The following is an 18,063-nucleotide window of genomic DNA, read 5'->3' on the forward strand; positions in this document are numbered from 1 at the left end:
GTGGGGATCATGAGTAGCCTTGGATTAATTCCTAGCTTAAAAATAATTTTGAGAAATGTGAAACATACAATAAAGCTAAGATCATAAAAGGACCTATACTTTAGTACTTTTATTGAACATACAATAGAATTAATTCACACAAATTTGTGTGAATTTGAAGGAATTTTAACTCAATGAGGAAATAGATACTTTAGTACTTTTATTGATGATTTGTCAAAATATACTTATGTTTATTTATTGAAAAATAAAAATGATGCTTTTGAGAATTTTAAAAAAATTCTCCTCAAAGTTGAAAATCAATTTGGTAAAAGAATTAGAAGTGATAGAGGTCGAGAATATGAATCATTTGAATTTAATTCATATGTTAATCATTAGGAATAATTAATGAGACTACTCCCTCATATTCACCTACTTCTAATGGAGTAGCAGGGAAGAAAAATAAAACCTTTGGTTGGCGAATGTTATGCTACTAGAATCATGTGCATCTTTTAATCTTTGGGGTGAAGCGATTTTGACTCTTGTCATGTGTTAAATAGAGTGTCACAGACACATATTATACCTTTTCAATTAAGGAAAGAGTATAAGCCAAATTTGGGATATTTAAGAGTTTAGGGATGTTTAGCTTTTGTAAGACTAACAGATCCTAAAATACCAAAATTAAGATCTAAATCTACCACTTATGTTTTTCTTGGATGTGCAATTAATAGTACAACCTATAGATTTTTTTATATTGAACATAATGTGATTTTTTAATCAAATAATGTCATTTTTCACGAAGAAAAATTTCCTTTCAAGTCAATAAATAGTGGGGTTAAAGCAAATAACAAACTTCTAAGTTTGGTTCCTCGTCTCTTAGTCATAACAATGACAACAATTCTCTAGTTGCTCCTAATTTTTGTGTTTATAATGTTTAGGAAACACCAATTTCTTTGCAAGAAATTTTAACATATTCAGATGCAATTTTCTTGAAAGAGGCTGTAAATGATGAGATGGAATCATTAATTTCTAATAAAACTTGGAAATTAGTTGATTTATCTCCAGGTTGTAAAACTATTTGGAGTAAATGGGCCCTAATAAAAAAAATCGAAACCAGATAGTAGTATAGACAAGTATAAAGCTAAATTTGTCGCAAAATGTTTTAAACAAAATGAAGATTTAAACTTCTTTGATACCTTTTCTCCGGTTACAAGAATCACATTCATTAGATTGTTAATTGTAATTGCTGCAATTTTTTATATGAATATTCACCAAATGGATGTGAAAACAACTTTTCTAAATAGTGTTTTTGAATGAGAAAGTTTGGACCAATCACAAGTTGCCACGTCATTTACTAAATTAATGACGAAATTCCAAATCATTAAATTTGGGCTCAATTAGGGGTTGGCATATGTTCCGAATTGAAATTGAAGACAAATTTCGATACGCCACGTGGTTTTATCATAACCGTTGAATCAAGATTAATTTGATCCAATTTGATATTATTATTTGGGTTAAAGTCTCTGAACCTAAAAATATATTGAGTTTGACTCAAATGTCAAATCAAACCCAAATCCAACTAATTAGACCCAATAGTCAGGCTCATGGGTCAACCAAGCCCAAGCCCACCTGAGAACTCTATAAATAGAGAAGTTTTCTTCATTTGGAGGGGTCAACATTTCTACACTCTAGAGAGCTCAGAGGGAATACTGAAGTCCTTTGAAGACACAAGCATTCTGAAGGCTGAAAAAGATACAAGCATTCTGAACACGCTTGAAGACTGAAGTCCTGTGAAGATACAAGCATTCTAAAGACTGAAGTCCTTTGGAAATACAAGCATTCTGAAGACTGAAGTCCTTTGAAGATATAAGCATTCTGACCACGCTTGAAGACTGAAGTCCTTTGGAGATACAAGCATTCTGAAGACTGAAGTCCTTTAAAGATACAAGCATTCTGAATACGCTTGAAGACTGAAGTTCTTTGAAGATACAAACATTCTTCCAAGACTCGAAGCTTAAGAACATCCACACACCCCACTTCTAACACATCAAGCGTACACATTCAACTAGAGAGAATCAGAGGATCAAGTACTAGAGATCGAACCACATCACATCAAATCAACCTCAACATCAACACCAACTCAAGTTGAACTCCACCAAACAAGTTTCTCTAGAAGCCTCGTGCGAACACTAATCCTCCAAGAAGATCAACAAGCTCAAAGGCCGATCATCCAAGAAGATCAACAAGCCCAAAGGCCAATCATCCAAGAAGATCAATAAGTCCAAAGGCTAATCCTCCAAGAAGATCAACAAGCCCAAAGGCCGATCCTCTAAGAAGATCAAGAAGCCAAAGGATGATCATTCAAGAAAACAAGCCAAAAGGCCGATCCTCCAAGAAGATCAACAAGCACTAAAGGCAGATCCTCCACAAGAAGATCATCAAGCACAAAGGCGGATCCTCCACAAGAAGATCATCAAGCACAAAGGCGGATCCTCCACAAGAAGGTCATCAAGCCCAAAGGCCGATCTCCAAGAAGATCAACAAGCCCAAAGACCGACCATCCAAGAAGATCAACAAGCCGAAAGACCGATCATCCAAGAAGATTAACAAGCCCAAAGGCCGATCATTCAAGAAGGTCAACCAACTTAAAGATTATAGTTTATTTTGAAAGCATCAAAATACTATGTATTAGAGATTGTACTCACTTTCCACAAAATTAATATAAATACAAAGTTCAAGTTCCACGAAATAAATTTCTCTTGAAATCTCGTGCGAACAGGCATTTTAGATGAAAAAAATTACGTGGACCAACCTGAAGGTTTTATAGAGTCTGGACAAGAGAACAAAGTGTAAGCTTTCTAAATCCCTATATGGCTTAAAGCAAACTCCAAAGTAGTGACATGAAAATTTTGATTCTTGCATGCTAAATAATGGTTATAAAATAAGTGAATGTGACAAGTGAATCTATTATAAATCATGGAAAGATTCTCATGTTATTATTAGCCTATATGTTGATGACTAAACTTTAGCTTAAATAATTTTTTTATAAATGAAACAAAAAAGTTATTTAGCAGTCATTTTGATATGAAAGATCTTGGTGAGGCTAATTTTATTCTAGGTATGAAAATAACGGAAAAATTCATATGGATTTTTTTCTTGACCAATCACATTATATCGAGAAAATACTCATAAACTATAATTACTTTAATTGTAAACATGTGTCTACTCCATAGATTCAAGTATTCACTTATTTCTCACTGAAAACGAAAGTGATGTAATTAATCAAAAGGAGCATGCTAGTGTGATTGGTAGCCTACAATATACAACTGATTGTACTAGATCTAGCATTGCATATGTAGTAGGAGTTATTAGCAGATTTACAAGTAAGCCAGATAAAGAGTATTGGCATGACATTGATCATGTTATGAAATATTTATTGGGAAGGAAAGATTATGGCTTTACAAAAATATCATGCTGTTATTGAAGGATCTTTTTAATGCTGACTGGAACACATTATCAGGTGATTCTTTATCTACTACATGGTATATTTTTACCTTGGGGGAGGTTGTGCTATTTGTTGGAAATCTAAAAAGCAAACCATTATTGCCAACTCCATTATGGAAGCAGAGCTTATTGCTTTAGCTTCTATTAGTGAGGAAGCAAGTTGGTTGAGAGATTTATTATATGAAATTCCAATGTGGGAGAAATCAATACCTCCAATCTTGATATATTGTGATAGCACTGCACAATTGATAGAGTAAAAAATTGTTTTTATAACGGTAAATCCAAACCTATAAGAAGAAAACACAGTACTGCGAGATCTTATTTGAGTAATGGGATAATTATTATGAATTACATTAAATCTTGTGATAATCTTGCGGATCCATTAACAAAGGCCTTAAATAGAGAAAGGGTCTGGAACACATCGATGGGGATGGGGTTGAAACACTTATAATTGTCATGAGCCATATATAATGATACTCACCTAGTGATCAGAGATCCTGAGAACTAGGTTCAAGTGGGAAAATGAATTTTAAAGTGACCGAGAAATGCACTATCTTTATATTTTGATCCATCCCTACGATATGAGTGCATTATCCTATAACAATATAGAGGGTTATTTTTTTTCAATAAACTCTTAATAAAATTTGTAGCTTTTATTGGTGGGGTGCGTTATGTTATAGGAGCACCCTTGAAAAATTTTACCTATATGGGTGGAGAGTGGGGTCGCTCTCTATAAGAATATGGGGTTTATTCTTAAATACACTCATGAAATACCGGGATAAGTACAAGGCCTTTAAAGTGCTAACCAATAAAGCTCATGTCAACACTTGAATAATTATGTATAGATAATAAACTTTTTATTTCCCATTAACTTTATAGTTCAAGTTAGAGACCACTACTAACATTGGAATAAAGATTATTATGTCACTAGTAAAGGTTCAATGCAGAGACATCTTTTATGATGCATGATTATCTTTCTTTTGGCTAATATTATTTTGATGCGTATGTTAAATATTAAAAATGAGTGGGGGAATGCTCTTACATTTTCAATATTTAACAACTTTCTTTTGGAGTTTTAATCGAGTTAAAGAAAGAGAGTCTAACATACTTGATTTGTTAACTTAAATAGAAAACTTAAACACACTTGAATTTAGATGCTATTCATTATGAACGTTAAAAATCAAGATCTATATTTGAGTATAAATAGTGGTAGAATCTTTCCCTCAAGTCACCGGGCTTAAAAAATAAAAATAAAAATAAATAAATAAATAAAGATTATATATTTCTCACTTATATTTCTCTCATTAGCTCTTTAAGAGTAGTTGCCCAAGAGAAAGGTTAGTCGTGGAGCTTTGAGCTCAACCTTTAAGTGCAGAGTGGTTTGAGCTACACAATGTTTCAGTTGGGCTGTTGTATCATGGAGGGAACAAGTCAGAGAAATATTTGCTGCATCGATGGTTGATAGTTTATAGAAATACAAGTTATTGTTATCTCAAAGTTGGAATAATTAGGATTAAAATTTATGTAAACGCGTTCATAATAAAGGAAAACATATGGAATTGTATTTATGTGATAAACTCATACAAAAGGTATTCCTTAAGTAAAAAAGCTACATTATTAACGCACTTTAATGCATGAATTAGAAAAATTTACTAAGTGTTGCAAATAAAGCCAACACAAGGAGCATGCATCCAGCTGATCTGATGCACGATAGATACATTTGGCCTGTGCAATTAACGTCAAATCACAACTTGCAAGCATGGGCATTTGACTGGTAACGTCTTATCAAGGTAGAATGACAGGTAACTGTCTCAGGGTATGTAATTTAATGCAATCACATCACCAAGTGACTATTCTGAATGTCTATGTAAAGAGATGTTGTCTGTAGTTGAGGAGTTAGCCAGATTAGTTAGAGAGTTAAATTTTTTTTTTATCCTTCATCTCTATCGACTTCAAGAAAGAAACAGGAGGGATGATTGCCATTTTCCACTGTTGGTAACGAGGTGCTACTGAAGAAAAACTCGAGAGAGACATCTCATTCACCTATTCTACCTAGTTGTCAACAACAAGTACAAAAACAAGCCAAAGAGGACAAGAGATTGAACTATATTGCTTGACTTCTTTCTTTTACTTAGCATTTTCATTCATTGTCCTACTTGATTGAACTAAGATTATATGTACCGAAACATATTTCTTCAATTCAATTTCCATTTCAACCATTATCTACATCTCCGTCTGTTAATTTACTAAGTTGTTTGTGTATGTGAATCTTCTGGCTTGATAATTGCATAAAGTTTGTTGCTTAAATCCACCTGATCAATTGATTGAAGTGAAAAAACATTTAGTTACTCGAGAGAGTAGTTATTTGTAGAACGCATCAAGCTAGGACGTGAGTAATTTTAGAGATAAAATCATTTATGTCATTTGTTTGTTCATTTTAACTAACGCATAATACCTAGAGATAAGATAAATGTGGCATCCACATCGAAATAAATTAAATAACATACTCCAAACGCATTACATGCATACACTTGGATTTTAGCAGACATCTTCACCATCTCCATTTCATTGTCATTGTGCTTATATAGACTTGTTGTTTTCACTAGGAAATCAAGCATATTATCTAACACTCGATCTAATCATCCATGTACCTTCTTCCCTTTTATCTGAAATCCTACTTCCTTTTGCATACATGCTAGTAGTTTAGTGTACATAGTCAACACATATCGACCAATTAGTAACCCTCTAGAATAGATTCAAAGACCAAGTCTGCGTTAGTTTACTCTAGATTCCTCGCGTTCGATCCTGAACTTACTAGGACACTTAAGTTAAATTTATACTTGTATCTAACTTAAGAGAACTTGTATGCAACTAGCAAGGTGTGCATGAACATAAGTCTATCTTCTGACCAACACATAGCATCATCTTCATACCAAGAGATAGATGAATCATCTTCCCCATAATAATTCATTCTCATTATCATTCATCTTCAAAAGCACAAACACGATTAAAATGCAATAGTGGTTGATATAAAGAGATACAACACACATCGCAGAGGGCTTGAATCTCTTTAAAGAGTGCGAAATATCTGTGCATCAACCTAATTGTTAATGTATTTTTTTTTCTCACGATTAACTTCATTTTCCTCTATTATTTGAAATTCCCCCATCATTGAGTTCTGGTTATTGCGTGTTTATAAAGTACTTTTTTTTTTCTTTGTTGATATTAATCATTTATTTTTCCAACTCTCATAATATTGTCATTGCAACAATAACAAAAATATATTTATAAAAATTATAGATAGGTATCTTCAATTTGAAGTTGATAGTATATATGGTTTCTTTTGATAATAATAGATTCGTACTGCATATCTTGTTTGCTAACACCTACGGTATGTTTGAGCTATACTTGTTTTAACTTTAAGATAATTGAGTCAATATAAATTTGGTGACAAATAAATATATTACAAACCATTTTTCCCTAAAATTTATGCACTAAAATAAATATTCTAAAAATTAAATGATAAAAATAATTATAATTTAAAATGGCCAGACTAAAAGAAATTCAAAAGTTAATAAAAAAAAAACCACAAATAAGAAAGAGAACACAATAATTTAAAGATATAATTTTCTCATGTTTAATATTCCAACCCTAAAATTGAAAGAACTAAACTAGAGGAAACAATAACCCTAAAATCTCAGGCTTGTTTGATAGGGAATTTACAAACAAAAATTTGAAAATAAATGATTCAATGAAAACATAATTGTATTTCATGTTTTTAGATATATATTTGGTGTAATAGAGTTAGAAATTGGATTCTAATTTAAATAATTGTTTGAAATGTTTGATACTATACATTTATGAGTCATAAAATTAATTGTAGTTACCTACTAATATTTAGTTGATGATAAACTATTAATAAATTATTTATGAATATGATTTCTGTTAAAAAATTTATATAATTATTATTTAATAATATTATATAATTTATAATACATATTATATTTTTTAAAAATAATGATTTGATTTTATAACACGATATATTATATTTCTAAATATTTTTATCTTTATTTAATATAATATTATATTTTAAAATTTAAAATTCAAAACCTGGATAAAATGAAAATATAAAAATGTTGTTTTTAAAATTCACTATTTGAATAAGAGAATTGAAAACTAGTTTTAAAAAACAGAATATAGATTCTCTGTGAAACATATATTTGCTAACCTAAAAACATTAAACAAAATTTGAATTATCTGATTTTTTATATAATTTTTAAAATATAAAAATATTGTTTTTAAAAAATTTCACTATTTGAATAAGAGATTTGAAAGACAGTTTTAAAAAACAGAATCGGGGAAATATATATTTGCTACCTAAAAACATAAAACAAAATTTTAATTATCTGATTTTTTATATAATTTTTTTTTTCTGAAGAGAGTCGGGCAGTTTTCTCCCTCGTCCCTACTTGCTAATTATTTTTAGAAAATTATATCTGAAATATTAAAAAAAATAAATTGTCAAACCGAAAGGTGACGAAGCTAAAAACGAAAAATGTAAAATTTGCTCGTAAATTACGTTTTTATCAATTGTCACTTTCTTCTCAAGTTGCATTAATAACCTCTCAATCTGCAGCCGGAAAAAAAATATAAAAAAAGAAAAAGAAAAATAAAAATAAAATAAAGATCGCCGATTCGCCGGTGAGCTTTGGGAAATGGGATGCACTATAAAAATTATCAACTGTATAAATTCTCGTCTAACCGGAACCAAATCGGAAATGGCGATCACAAGATCTGTAGAACAGTGAAAACAACAAGCGACCCACTCCAGAACTACCGTCTCAACAACAACAATTACGACCCATTATCGACTTCTTGGGGCCTAAAACATCAGTGGAGAACGACCCACCTTCCAACATTTTACTCAATCTTCAAGCAAAGGCATACATTCTCTTCTCTTTTTTCCCCTTCTTCTGTTTTCTCTTCTTCTATATCACGGCGAGTGTTGGATTTCAATCTTTGCTCAACTACCCAACTAGGGTTTCCTTTTTCTCTCTAATTTTATCCCAGATGTGCTAGCCTCTCGTTTCTGCATCTGATCACGCTTGTGTATTCGTGGTATGTGACGTTCTCGATCTGCATTTCCATTTCTGGGTCTTTTTCTGGATTTTGTTGCTATTTTGGAGTTTGGGATTTTGTTTAATTCTATATAAGGCGATGGATTCCTTTTTTGATCATTTTGAATTTGGCAGGTTTTAACAGGGATCTTTAATGGAGGATTTGGAGGGAATCAAGCCCGGCCAGGTATAATTTCTCACCATGCAATCTTCCTTAATAACTTCTTTGTTGAGTAGGTTGATCGTTGAGGAGTTTTGTTTCTCTACTCTGAATGAACTTTGAGTTCGTTATTTCAGCGTGCTGCTTAGTTGTTTAATTGTCCATATATGGTACTGTAGTTATTAATTTTATCTGACTCGGGAAGTATTTATTGTGTCTACGGTTGGAGTTGGTGGTAATAATAATGTTTGAGAATTTGCAGTCATAGATTCGACTTTTTGATTAGCGGAAAGTCTCCGCTTGATTTCTTCATCTTACAAATGAAATCAATGTACTTATATCGAACTTGGCGTGAAAACTAGTTTAGATGTCACATGCAGAAAATCTAATTATGGAAACACTGCAAACTACGCAACATGAACATACACTGAAATAAATCCACGTCCTCTCTTTATGCTTATGTTTATTATTAATTTTTGCGACACTTGCTTTTGCTAGTGATATCAAAATTTTTATTATGTTTCAGGTGTTCTTTTTGCTGGGGGTGATTCCAATTTTTGTTGCTTGGGTATATTCAGAGTTTCTAGAGTATCAGAAGTCTCCACCTCTTTCTAAAGTGTGAGTAATTTTCTTCGATGCCCACTACAGATGTTAATATAAATTGGTTTATTTATTCTTGAAATGCAGAGATGGAACTCAGATCTTTCTTTGTCACCAAGTTTGAATTTATGAATGTATAGGCTAGTTCATTTGTTAGATCTGCTACTTTTATTGAGTCTTCTGGTCATGGGGCTTGAATTTGTTGCTTTCTTTGACTGCAGACATTCAGACAATAATCTTGTTGAATTGGCTGAGGAGAAAGGAGATAAAGCTAAAGATGATGAGGCTGCTCTGCTGGAAGGAGGCCTTGCAAGATCAGCCTCTGCAAAGTTTCATAGTTCATCAATTAAAACAAACTTAATTAGGTCATTTCCTATTTCCTGCTATATTCTCTCTCTTTTCCTCACACACCCTTCAAAGACCATCCTTCTCAAACTTTTATAATTTAGGTTTATGACATTGGATGAGTCCTTCTTGCTGGAAAACCGGGCTACATTGAGAGCAATGTAAGTTGTTAACTAAGCATTTGACAGATAGTGACCCAAAAACTGGTAGCTTACAACCACATACTCAATGATCATCATTTGTAGGTCTGAATTTGGGGCAATTCTTGTCTATTTCTACATGTGTGACCGAACAAATATACTCGGAGATTCTAAGAAGGTACTTGCTCTTGATCTTACCTCTTGTCCTATGGATGCCGATATCTGGATTTTGTTTAGAACTCCATTCTTTGTGGCCCTAAATATTGTTCTGGTAGTTTAAGTTAGGGAGGTGCAGCATACCTTTGTTATGCTGGTGTCGTGTGTAAGCTTCTCTGATTTATATTTTCCAACTGCCATAAGCTCGGACTAAATGTTCTATATAACCTCTTTCAGATTAATTATTGTGTAAGCTTCTCTGATTTATATTTTCCAACCGCCATAAGCTTCTCTTCTCCCTCCCATCCTGCCTTTTTTCTGTACTTGATGCATATATTTTTGCACCATACACAATTAAATAGGGACTTGATTTCAACCATTTTTTTTTAAATATATATATCCATATAATACAGATAGGTTGCTCACGTTATTGTGTTTCTTTGAGAAACAAGAAAGAAATCTGATCATACTTATTGATAGATGCTCTTGATGGAATTTAGTTTAGCAAGCTAATTATCAGTGGTTTTGTCTTGAGCAGAATTACAATCGGGATCTCTTCCTCTTTCTCTATATCCTCCTCATCATTGTTTCTGCAATGACGTCTTTGAAGAAACACAATGATAAATCAGCATTTTCTGGAAAGGCAACTCTTTACCTAAATCGGCATCAAACAGAGGAATGGAAAGGGTGGATGCAGGCAAGTTCTTTACGAACATGACTTTATGAAACCATTGGTGCAAGTTTAAGTTCTAAGTGTGAGGGGCTGATGCTATTTCTCATTGATTCTTTGTCATTTCTCAAGCAGTTGTAGCTGTCAAAGGATTTATTTCTTGCCTTAACTGAAGTTTTCATTCTTTCCTTTTCTGAATGTGCTATATTCTTCTGGACCCTATAAGTTACAAAGAAAAAGAAAAATGCAGGATGATTAATCCGGTTATTCTCATATCTCTTCCGTACAATGCTTCAACTTCTGTACGGACAATTTAGTTGTGGTTATTTTTAATTTTAAAAAATAGATATGTTGTTGGGATCTTTTAGGTCCCAACAATAAGGATAGGTATATCTTGAAGAGAAATTTCCACGCGATAGGAAAAGAAATGATATACTCCAAAGAGAAGTTATCACGTGATTTAATTCAATTGATTCTTTATTCTAATTGCAGGACTTAGAAATTCCTTATTTGTCTGATTTGAAGTAACATTGTGTCTGGACATTTCTTGCACGTGCTTATTGCTCTCCTTTGTATTATTGTACATATCAATCGGTTTCTTGTGCTTCTCAACATTATGAATGGCTTCACACATTTTTTGGTTCTTGCAGGTTCTATTTTTAATGTACCATTATTTTGCTGCGACGGAAATTTATAACGCTATACGGGTATTTATTGCTGCTTATGTGTGGATGACTGGATTTGGAAACTTCTCCTACTATTATATTAGAAAGGATTTTAGCTTGGCACGCTTTGCTCAGGTGATTTTCCCTCTCTCTTCTTTCTTCTTTCTTCTAGGAAAAACTAGCACTGCATAATTGTTTCACCAATCAATTTTTTCTGGAACTTCCACCCTGAACTCTCAGGATACCAGTAGTGCTTGACTTTTTCTAATTTGTGATGCAGATGATGTGGCGGCTAAATTTCTTTGTTGCTTTTTGCTGCATTGTTCTTAACAATGACTACATGCTGTACTACATCTGTCCAATGCATACACTTTTTACTCTCATGGTGTATGGAGCTCTTGGAATCTTTAACAAGTACAATGAGATAAGATCAGTGATGATTGCAAAGATTCTTGCTTGCTTCCTTGTGGTTATTGCGGTTTGGGAAATTCCTGGAGTTTTTGAAATAATCTGGAGTCCATTTACGTTCCTTTTAGGTTAGTTCCTTTATATATATATATATTCTTCAATAGATGAATTTAGTTCCATTTACCGTGCTCTATATTTTTCATTCATGGCATGCAAATTAATAGGGTGTGCAGGTACTAATTTCATAGACATCAAGTGTTAAGCTGTTCTGAATGTAATTTCCTGTTTTTGTTTTTAAAGTTATTTCCAGAGACTTGTGATTGAATAGCATGCAAAAATTGATGTTTGCATACATTGAAATTACTATTCATAAATCCATGATTTTGAAAAGAATGATAGCCTCATTCTTTTGGAAAATAAAAAAATAAAAATAGGTCATTTCTGAGAAGACACTAAAGGGAAAAAGGAAAACAATTGCTCGAAACATGTTTTCCCTTTCCATATATGGGTTGGTTAACTGGTAGTTTTTGTGTTTTAATGTAAGTTTATCTTGTGAATTGTACCTAGGATTTAAAGTTGGCCTAGACATTCACGTAAATTAAAAAAAGAAAAAAGAAAAAAGAAAAAAAGTTCTAGTGAATTGTGTAACATATGGAATATATGGTTAAATTGGTGTTCGTAGACAAATTTTGTTGCGAAGTGCCACTTTTCCTGCTGATCTGACTATGTGAAGTATAACGATTTTTTCCCCTCTCCTTTTCTTTTTTATTGGCAGGTTATACAGACCCGGCAAAAGTTGATCTCCCCAGACTGCATGAGTGGCATTTTAGATCTGGTCTAGATCGCTATATATGGATCATCGGCATGATATATGCATACAATCACCCCAATGTAAATTAGGAAACATTTGATGACGTCAGAGTTTCATGGATCTTGTTGTCCTGGTTTGGTCCTTCAGAAACTGACTTTTGAATGCTCTGAAATTTCAGGTTGAAAAATGGATGGAGAGATTGGAAGAAGCTGAAACAAGGAAGAGAATTTCGATCAAGACAAGCATTGTTACTGTTTCTGTAATAGTAAGTGGCATAATGTGAAGTGCTTTTATCTGCTTAGGTTTGGTAGTCTGTTTTTGTACTTTAAGTACAATAGATCTTATTCTGATTTCCATGACTAGGCTGGTTATATGTGGTACGAGTACATTTACAAGCTGGACAAGGTCACTTACAACAAATATCATCCCTACACATCATGGATTCCCATAACGTGAGTTTTTTTTTAATGACATTGTACTTGCATTAATCAAAATTATGCTAATTTTTATCCTTCCACAATGACTTGCAAAGACGAAATTTGGTGCATTGAGATTGCCACTATCTTAATGTTTCTTTTGTTTATGTGGTTCCAGTGTTTACATTTGCTTGCGAAACTTTACTCAGCAATTGCGAAGCTACTCTTTGACCCTCTTTGCGTATGTATTTTCTCTTTGTCTGTCAACTATAAAGCTCGGAATCGGTTGCGTTTGTTCTCATTTTTTTGCACGTTCATTTAGTTGATCATTTTTTTGTTAGGTGGCTTGGCAAGATAACATTGGAGACGTATATTTCACAGTTCCATATATGGTTAAGGTACATTAAGATGGCTCCATAACTACTCTGTCATTCACTTTTTTCACCGAAGTCTATAATCTTCATATAATTCTGGAAAATAGGAATTGTTCTTTCATTATTGTACCTTCAACTTGTTTTTACAGATAACTAGCATATGTTTTTAAATTCTTATTTTCATGCATTAAAGAAGAAGATACTACCACACTGCCGAAAGCATCCTTTGTTTTGCTTTGTTTTTAAAAATCAACTTGAACAGATTGATATCCTTTTTGGTTATATGAAAATGTACGTGGTGATCTTTTCATTATCTCTTCAAGTTTGAAAATTGTTATTTAAACATTTCTTGCTTACATACCACAGATATTGACTCGACGAAAAGAAATAATATTAAGTGATAAGTTCTGAAGATTGTTTTGTTTTTAATTTATTGTAGTTGCAGTCTAATTTATGCTTTTGGTGTACAGGTCGAATGTGTCTAATGGACAGCCAAAGTGGCTTCTCTCAATCATTCCAGAATACCCGATGCTCAATTTCATGCTTACAACTGCTATCTATGTCATAGTAAGAACTTTCTCGGTCTAAAATCCTCTCCTCCAGGCCCAGCATTAGTTGATACAACACTTGTGATGGAACTTGCATTATTTATCCTCTTCCTTTTTTGCAGGTCTCCCTCCGGATTTTTGAGTTAACCAATACACTAAAGACAACTTTTGTACCTACAAAAGATAATAGACGGTTGTTGCATAATTTCCTTGCTGGAGCTGCAATTTCTGTATGTTTGTATTGCATCTCGTTGGTTGTTCTTCTCATCCCTCATTAAATGGTAAGCCCATGTTCTACAATGCGTCCTCCTATACTCAAAAATCCAGAAATGCTGGAATTTGGATTTTTTTCAGTACTGATGATTATCACATCGTCATATGTCTAATATTAGAGATTTGTTCAAACTCCATATTCATCAAGTTTTGTTAATAATTTGCATATTGACTTGTCGTGATGTGGGACTCGGTATTGTTAATTAGTTTTGCAGGCCAAACTAGTGAATGAAGACTGAAGACATATAGAAAGGAATTATATTGAATTTTTGCTTTTCGACTAAAAGGGAAGACTTATTGGAGGGAAACCGCTATTGCTTTCAGATAGAATTATGAAAACAAGAAGTCTGGTGATTGAGGGGGAAAAAACCCTCAGTTGCTTCCAAGGTGGATGAGTTAGTTGCCAATTGTGTCTCCCTGGAGTTTCGTAGAGCCCTTTAATTTTACAGGAAAAAATTTTGTAATATTGTCATCATGTATCATTTCATTCTTTTGTTATCCCATCCCCTCTCTCAAATGAGTGAAGAAAATGACGGTTCCTGTGCATAGAGATGTGTCATCTGATGATCAGCTGAACTTTATTATTTCTAATGCATTCATCATTTTCACTTCTCTCTTCCTCTTGCAAGCAAAAATACGGTGAGTTTAGAATGTTTTAGAGGCAGATATCTTATCTCTAGTATTTCATTGGCATCTAACTCCCCCAGGATGGTACTTAACCTGATGACTGGTCGGCACAAATCTACTACTAACCGTGTAAGTTTAGTCATGTGGTTACGATTGCAAATTAGAAGGGGTATGCCCTCACCAACTGTTGTGGGTAAGCGATCGGTACCCTGTTGTTAGAGATTGCCAACCACCGAAGGTAAGCGATTACTAACAAAAGGAGTAGGTGATCGCTTTCTGCCAGAATGCGACCATTATCGTTTGGTTAGCGATCACTTTGCTTTATACGCTAAGCGAATGGCTAAACTTACCCTCTGATATTTTGTTTCTAGGTAAGAACATCTTCCAATAGATGTTCTTGGTTGGCTCTAAACCCACAAAAATATCCCTATTTCAAGCGAACTATTTATTTTACTAATTGATTACTTCATTGAATGTAAAGATTTTATTTATGCAATACCTCAAGGTGAAATCAAAACTTGTAGAGAAGCTGAGAGTGATAGACCGAGATGATTAGAGTGATTGATTGAGGCGTTTACTTGTTCTATGCTTGTTATCAACAACATTGACAATTGATGGTACACGGTTAGTGAAGAATAAATATTAATAGAGAATAGATTGGAATATCGAAGTTGTATTCAATGAAGTAGGTTGGTTGTTGAAGAGGAAGAAGAAGAAATGCAGAGAGAAGGAATTGAAAAGTGAGGACATACTGAGTCACTGATTATTTCATATCTCAAAGCGGTAAAAAGGCACTTTTTTTTTCATAAAAAAGTTTAATGAAGGTTTCCTTCGATCCACATTCCTTAAAGAGAAAGTAATGAAACTAAAGTATTTCTCTTAAGAGTTCACTCCCTTCTCTCTCATTTTCCTCTTTTTTGAGTTCAACATGTTGGGCAGAGAGTACAAATCTTTTATATGAAAGGTCTTAACCAATTGAATTATGTTTAAGTTTACCCTTCTATATATATTTAAAGTGTACCACAAGTGAATTAAATTTTAATAAATTCTTTATAAATTAATCATAAAACCACCAACGCTGCAAATAGTAAATTACGTGCTGTTAGTTCTAACTAATTAAATGTCTCTCTTATTTGCTAAGTTTGATTTACTGAATTTACTAAATCAATCATAATTAAATCATACAGTTAATACTAATTTTATGAAATTTGATCCGTTTCTCTTAATTACCTATTTTAACCAATAATAATAATAAAAAAAAAAAATTCAAGACTTCAATTGCAACGGAATTTACAACCTTTTTAACATATATAAATATAAATATAAATGTCAAGATGAAAAAAATGATATATTTCGCAAATTTTCCAAATTTTAAATGCTCGCCGCCAGAGATGTCCACGGGGTGGAGAGGGCCGGGGATGCCATTCCCCATCCTCGTCCCCGCTCTCCATTTCATTCCTCATCCCCATCCACGGGGACGGGATTTTTCCCGTTATTTTTTTTTTTTGTAAAAAGGTAATTAATTTAAATTATTCAAATTTTGGCCTAAAAAAACTAATTAATTTTTTAGTAGAAAGAAATAAATATAAATTAAATTATTCACATATATAATCTAAATTTAAACCTTCAATTTAAACATATTTATTATGTTTCCTAATTTGAAATTTAAATGTAATATTTATATAATAATAATAATAACATAACATTAGATAACTATACTAAATAAATATGTAAAAGATAATCAGGATGGGAGTGGGGTTGAGGCCGGGGCGTTCCCCGTCTCCGTTTAGCTCAAGGGAAATTTTTTTCCCCACTCCTCTGCCTAATCGGGAAATCCCCATCCGAAACGGGCCCCAGGGCCGGACATCTCTACTCGCCGATTCAGTTAAATCAAACAAAGCGCATCACTACCGTTGGATCGAGATAAGGTTTTGTGATGCGACGCTGATACTTTAAGGTGTTTTGGCCTTTGGGTTGGTCGCACGTGCGGTAGAGAAGTTTCTCACGTATACGAATACGTGATGCGTACATTTTTGTGCACTTTCTCGCTTTCTCAAGTTTCTCGCTGTGATTCATTGGAAGTTGAAATGAAATGAACTGAACTCACGCCGAACCGCGGGATCCCTCCATCGCCACTCTGAATGATCAGGTATTTCCTCGATATGCGAGCTCGATGGAAATGAAGTCTAGGCGAAGCAATTGTTTGATATATCTTTCTTTCTTTGAGGATTCAATGGTATTGAGACTTTGAGATAGCAGAGAGAGCTTTCGGTTATTGGAAGTTTGAGCGTAATGGCAATGAAGCTCTCGACGTTGTTTCTGAGCTCTGGCTTTGGTTCTTTGAATGGAAAAGTATTGGATAAACCACAGTTTCCTTACTCTTCTCGTTGCTTGCTTAATGCCTCATGTAAAATGCGACCTCGCCGTCTCAGGTGCTGTTTTCAATCTTTTTTGCTACTTAATCTTGTTTCTTATTGATCTGGACGTCTGTAATTTGTTGGAGGTTAGGATTCGACGCTTCGTTGTATCTCGTTTATCTGTCTCCACTGGATTTCCGCTGGACTCTGATTGGATTCTTGATTTTCATTATAGTTTTGTTTGCTAACATACCTTTATTTCGCGTGTCTCGTTTATCTGAAAGTACTTTCTTATTCTTAACTCTTATTTATTTATTTATTTTTGAAAATTTTGCAAATGCTATGATGGTTAACAGGCTGTTAGCGGAATTGATGTTTTTGAACTTAATCTTATGAATTAAATATTGAATAGTGAGAAACTGGGGAACATCGGAGGTTAGCTATTGTATGCTTTATAATCTGTAGGCGGAGTTCCCAGTCAAATAGTTTCTGTGATTGAGATATTCTTTTTCCTTTTTTTTTCCCTCTTTCTAATTCAAATCAATTGGAGAAGTCTCCTCTGGATGTCCTTGTCATTAGTTTCCTTTGTAATTGTGGTCTTCACTCTTCATGAAAACGAGAAAAATGAAAACGAATATCACATAGCTAAAAACCACAGAATGGTTTCCAATATATTACTCAAAGAAGTTTGGCTACTGGATTCTTGCTATATAGAGTGCAGTTTCCTTCCACCAGCGTCATCGATCCACGTTAGCAATCCAAAAGAACTGGAAGCTCAAAATGATCGGTCAAAGTTCTCATTAGATTTTGCTTTTATGTCAGATAACACATGGTAATTTTTAGATTTTTGAAAGCCTCGGGGGAGCTGCACATGTGAAAAGTTCTTCTTCTTCTTCTTTTCTTTTTTTTTTTTTTT

General features: G+C 33.4%; 2 protein-coding genes across 2 annotated transcripts in view; both read left to right on the forward strand.

Annotated features, from left to right (window-relative positions):
- The first annotated feature begins 8,120 nt into the window (after positions 1-8,120).
- On the forward strand, positions 8,121-14,777 carry LOC120074616 (protein REDUCED WALL ACETYLATION 3). Its single transcript, XM_039027785.1, has 18 exons — positions 8,121-8,421; positions 8,551-8,598; positions 8,733-8,784; positions 9,284-9,375; positions 9,579-9,722; positions 9,807-9,863; positions 9,948-10,020; positions 10,537-10,695; positions 11,319-11,468; positions 11,614-11,869; positions 12,517-12,632; positions 12,731-12,817; positions 12,916-13,004; positions 13,147-13,209; positions 13,310-13,366; positions 13,813-13,909; positions 14,013-14,171; positions 14,371-14,777. The coding sequence occupies exons 3-17, from the start codon at positions 8,752-8,754 to the stop codon at positions 14,166-14,168; spliced, it is 1,629 nt and encodes a 542-aa protein (XP_038883713.1). The 5' UTR covers positions 8,121-8,421; positions 8,551-8,598; positions 8,733-8,751; the 3' UTR covers positions 14,169-14,171; positions 14,371-14,777.
- Positions 14,778-16,829: 2,052 nt separating this feature from the next.
- Positions 16,830-18,063, forward strand: part of LOC120073338 (probable starch synthase 4, chloroplastic/amyloplastic) — a 9,019-nt gene continuing 7,785 nt past the window's right edge. Inside the window, exon 1 of the mRNA XM_039026121.1 lies at positions 16,830-17,222. Within this exon, the coding sequence (XP_038882049.1) occupies positions 17,083-17,222 (140 nt within the window). The 5' untranslated portion in view covers positions 16,830-17,082. The remainder of the gene's footprint in view (positions 17,223-18,063) is intronic.

Source organism: Benincasa hispida, chromosome 3, assembly GCF_009727055.1.
Source record: "Benincasa hispida cultivar B227 chromosome 3, ASM972705v1, whole genome shotgun sequence".
Classification (NCBI taxonomy): Eukaryota; Viridiplantae; Streptophyta; class Magnoliopsida; order Cucurbitales; family Cucurbitaceae; genus Benincasa; species Benincasa hispida.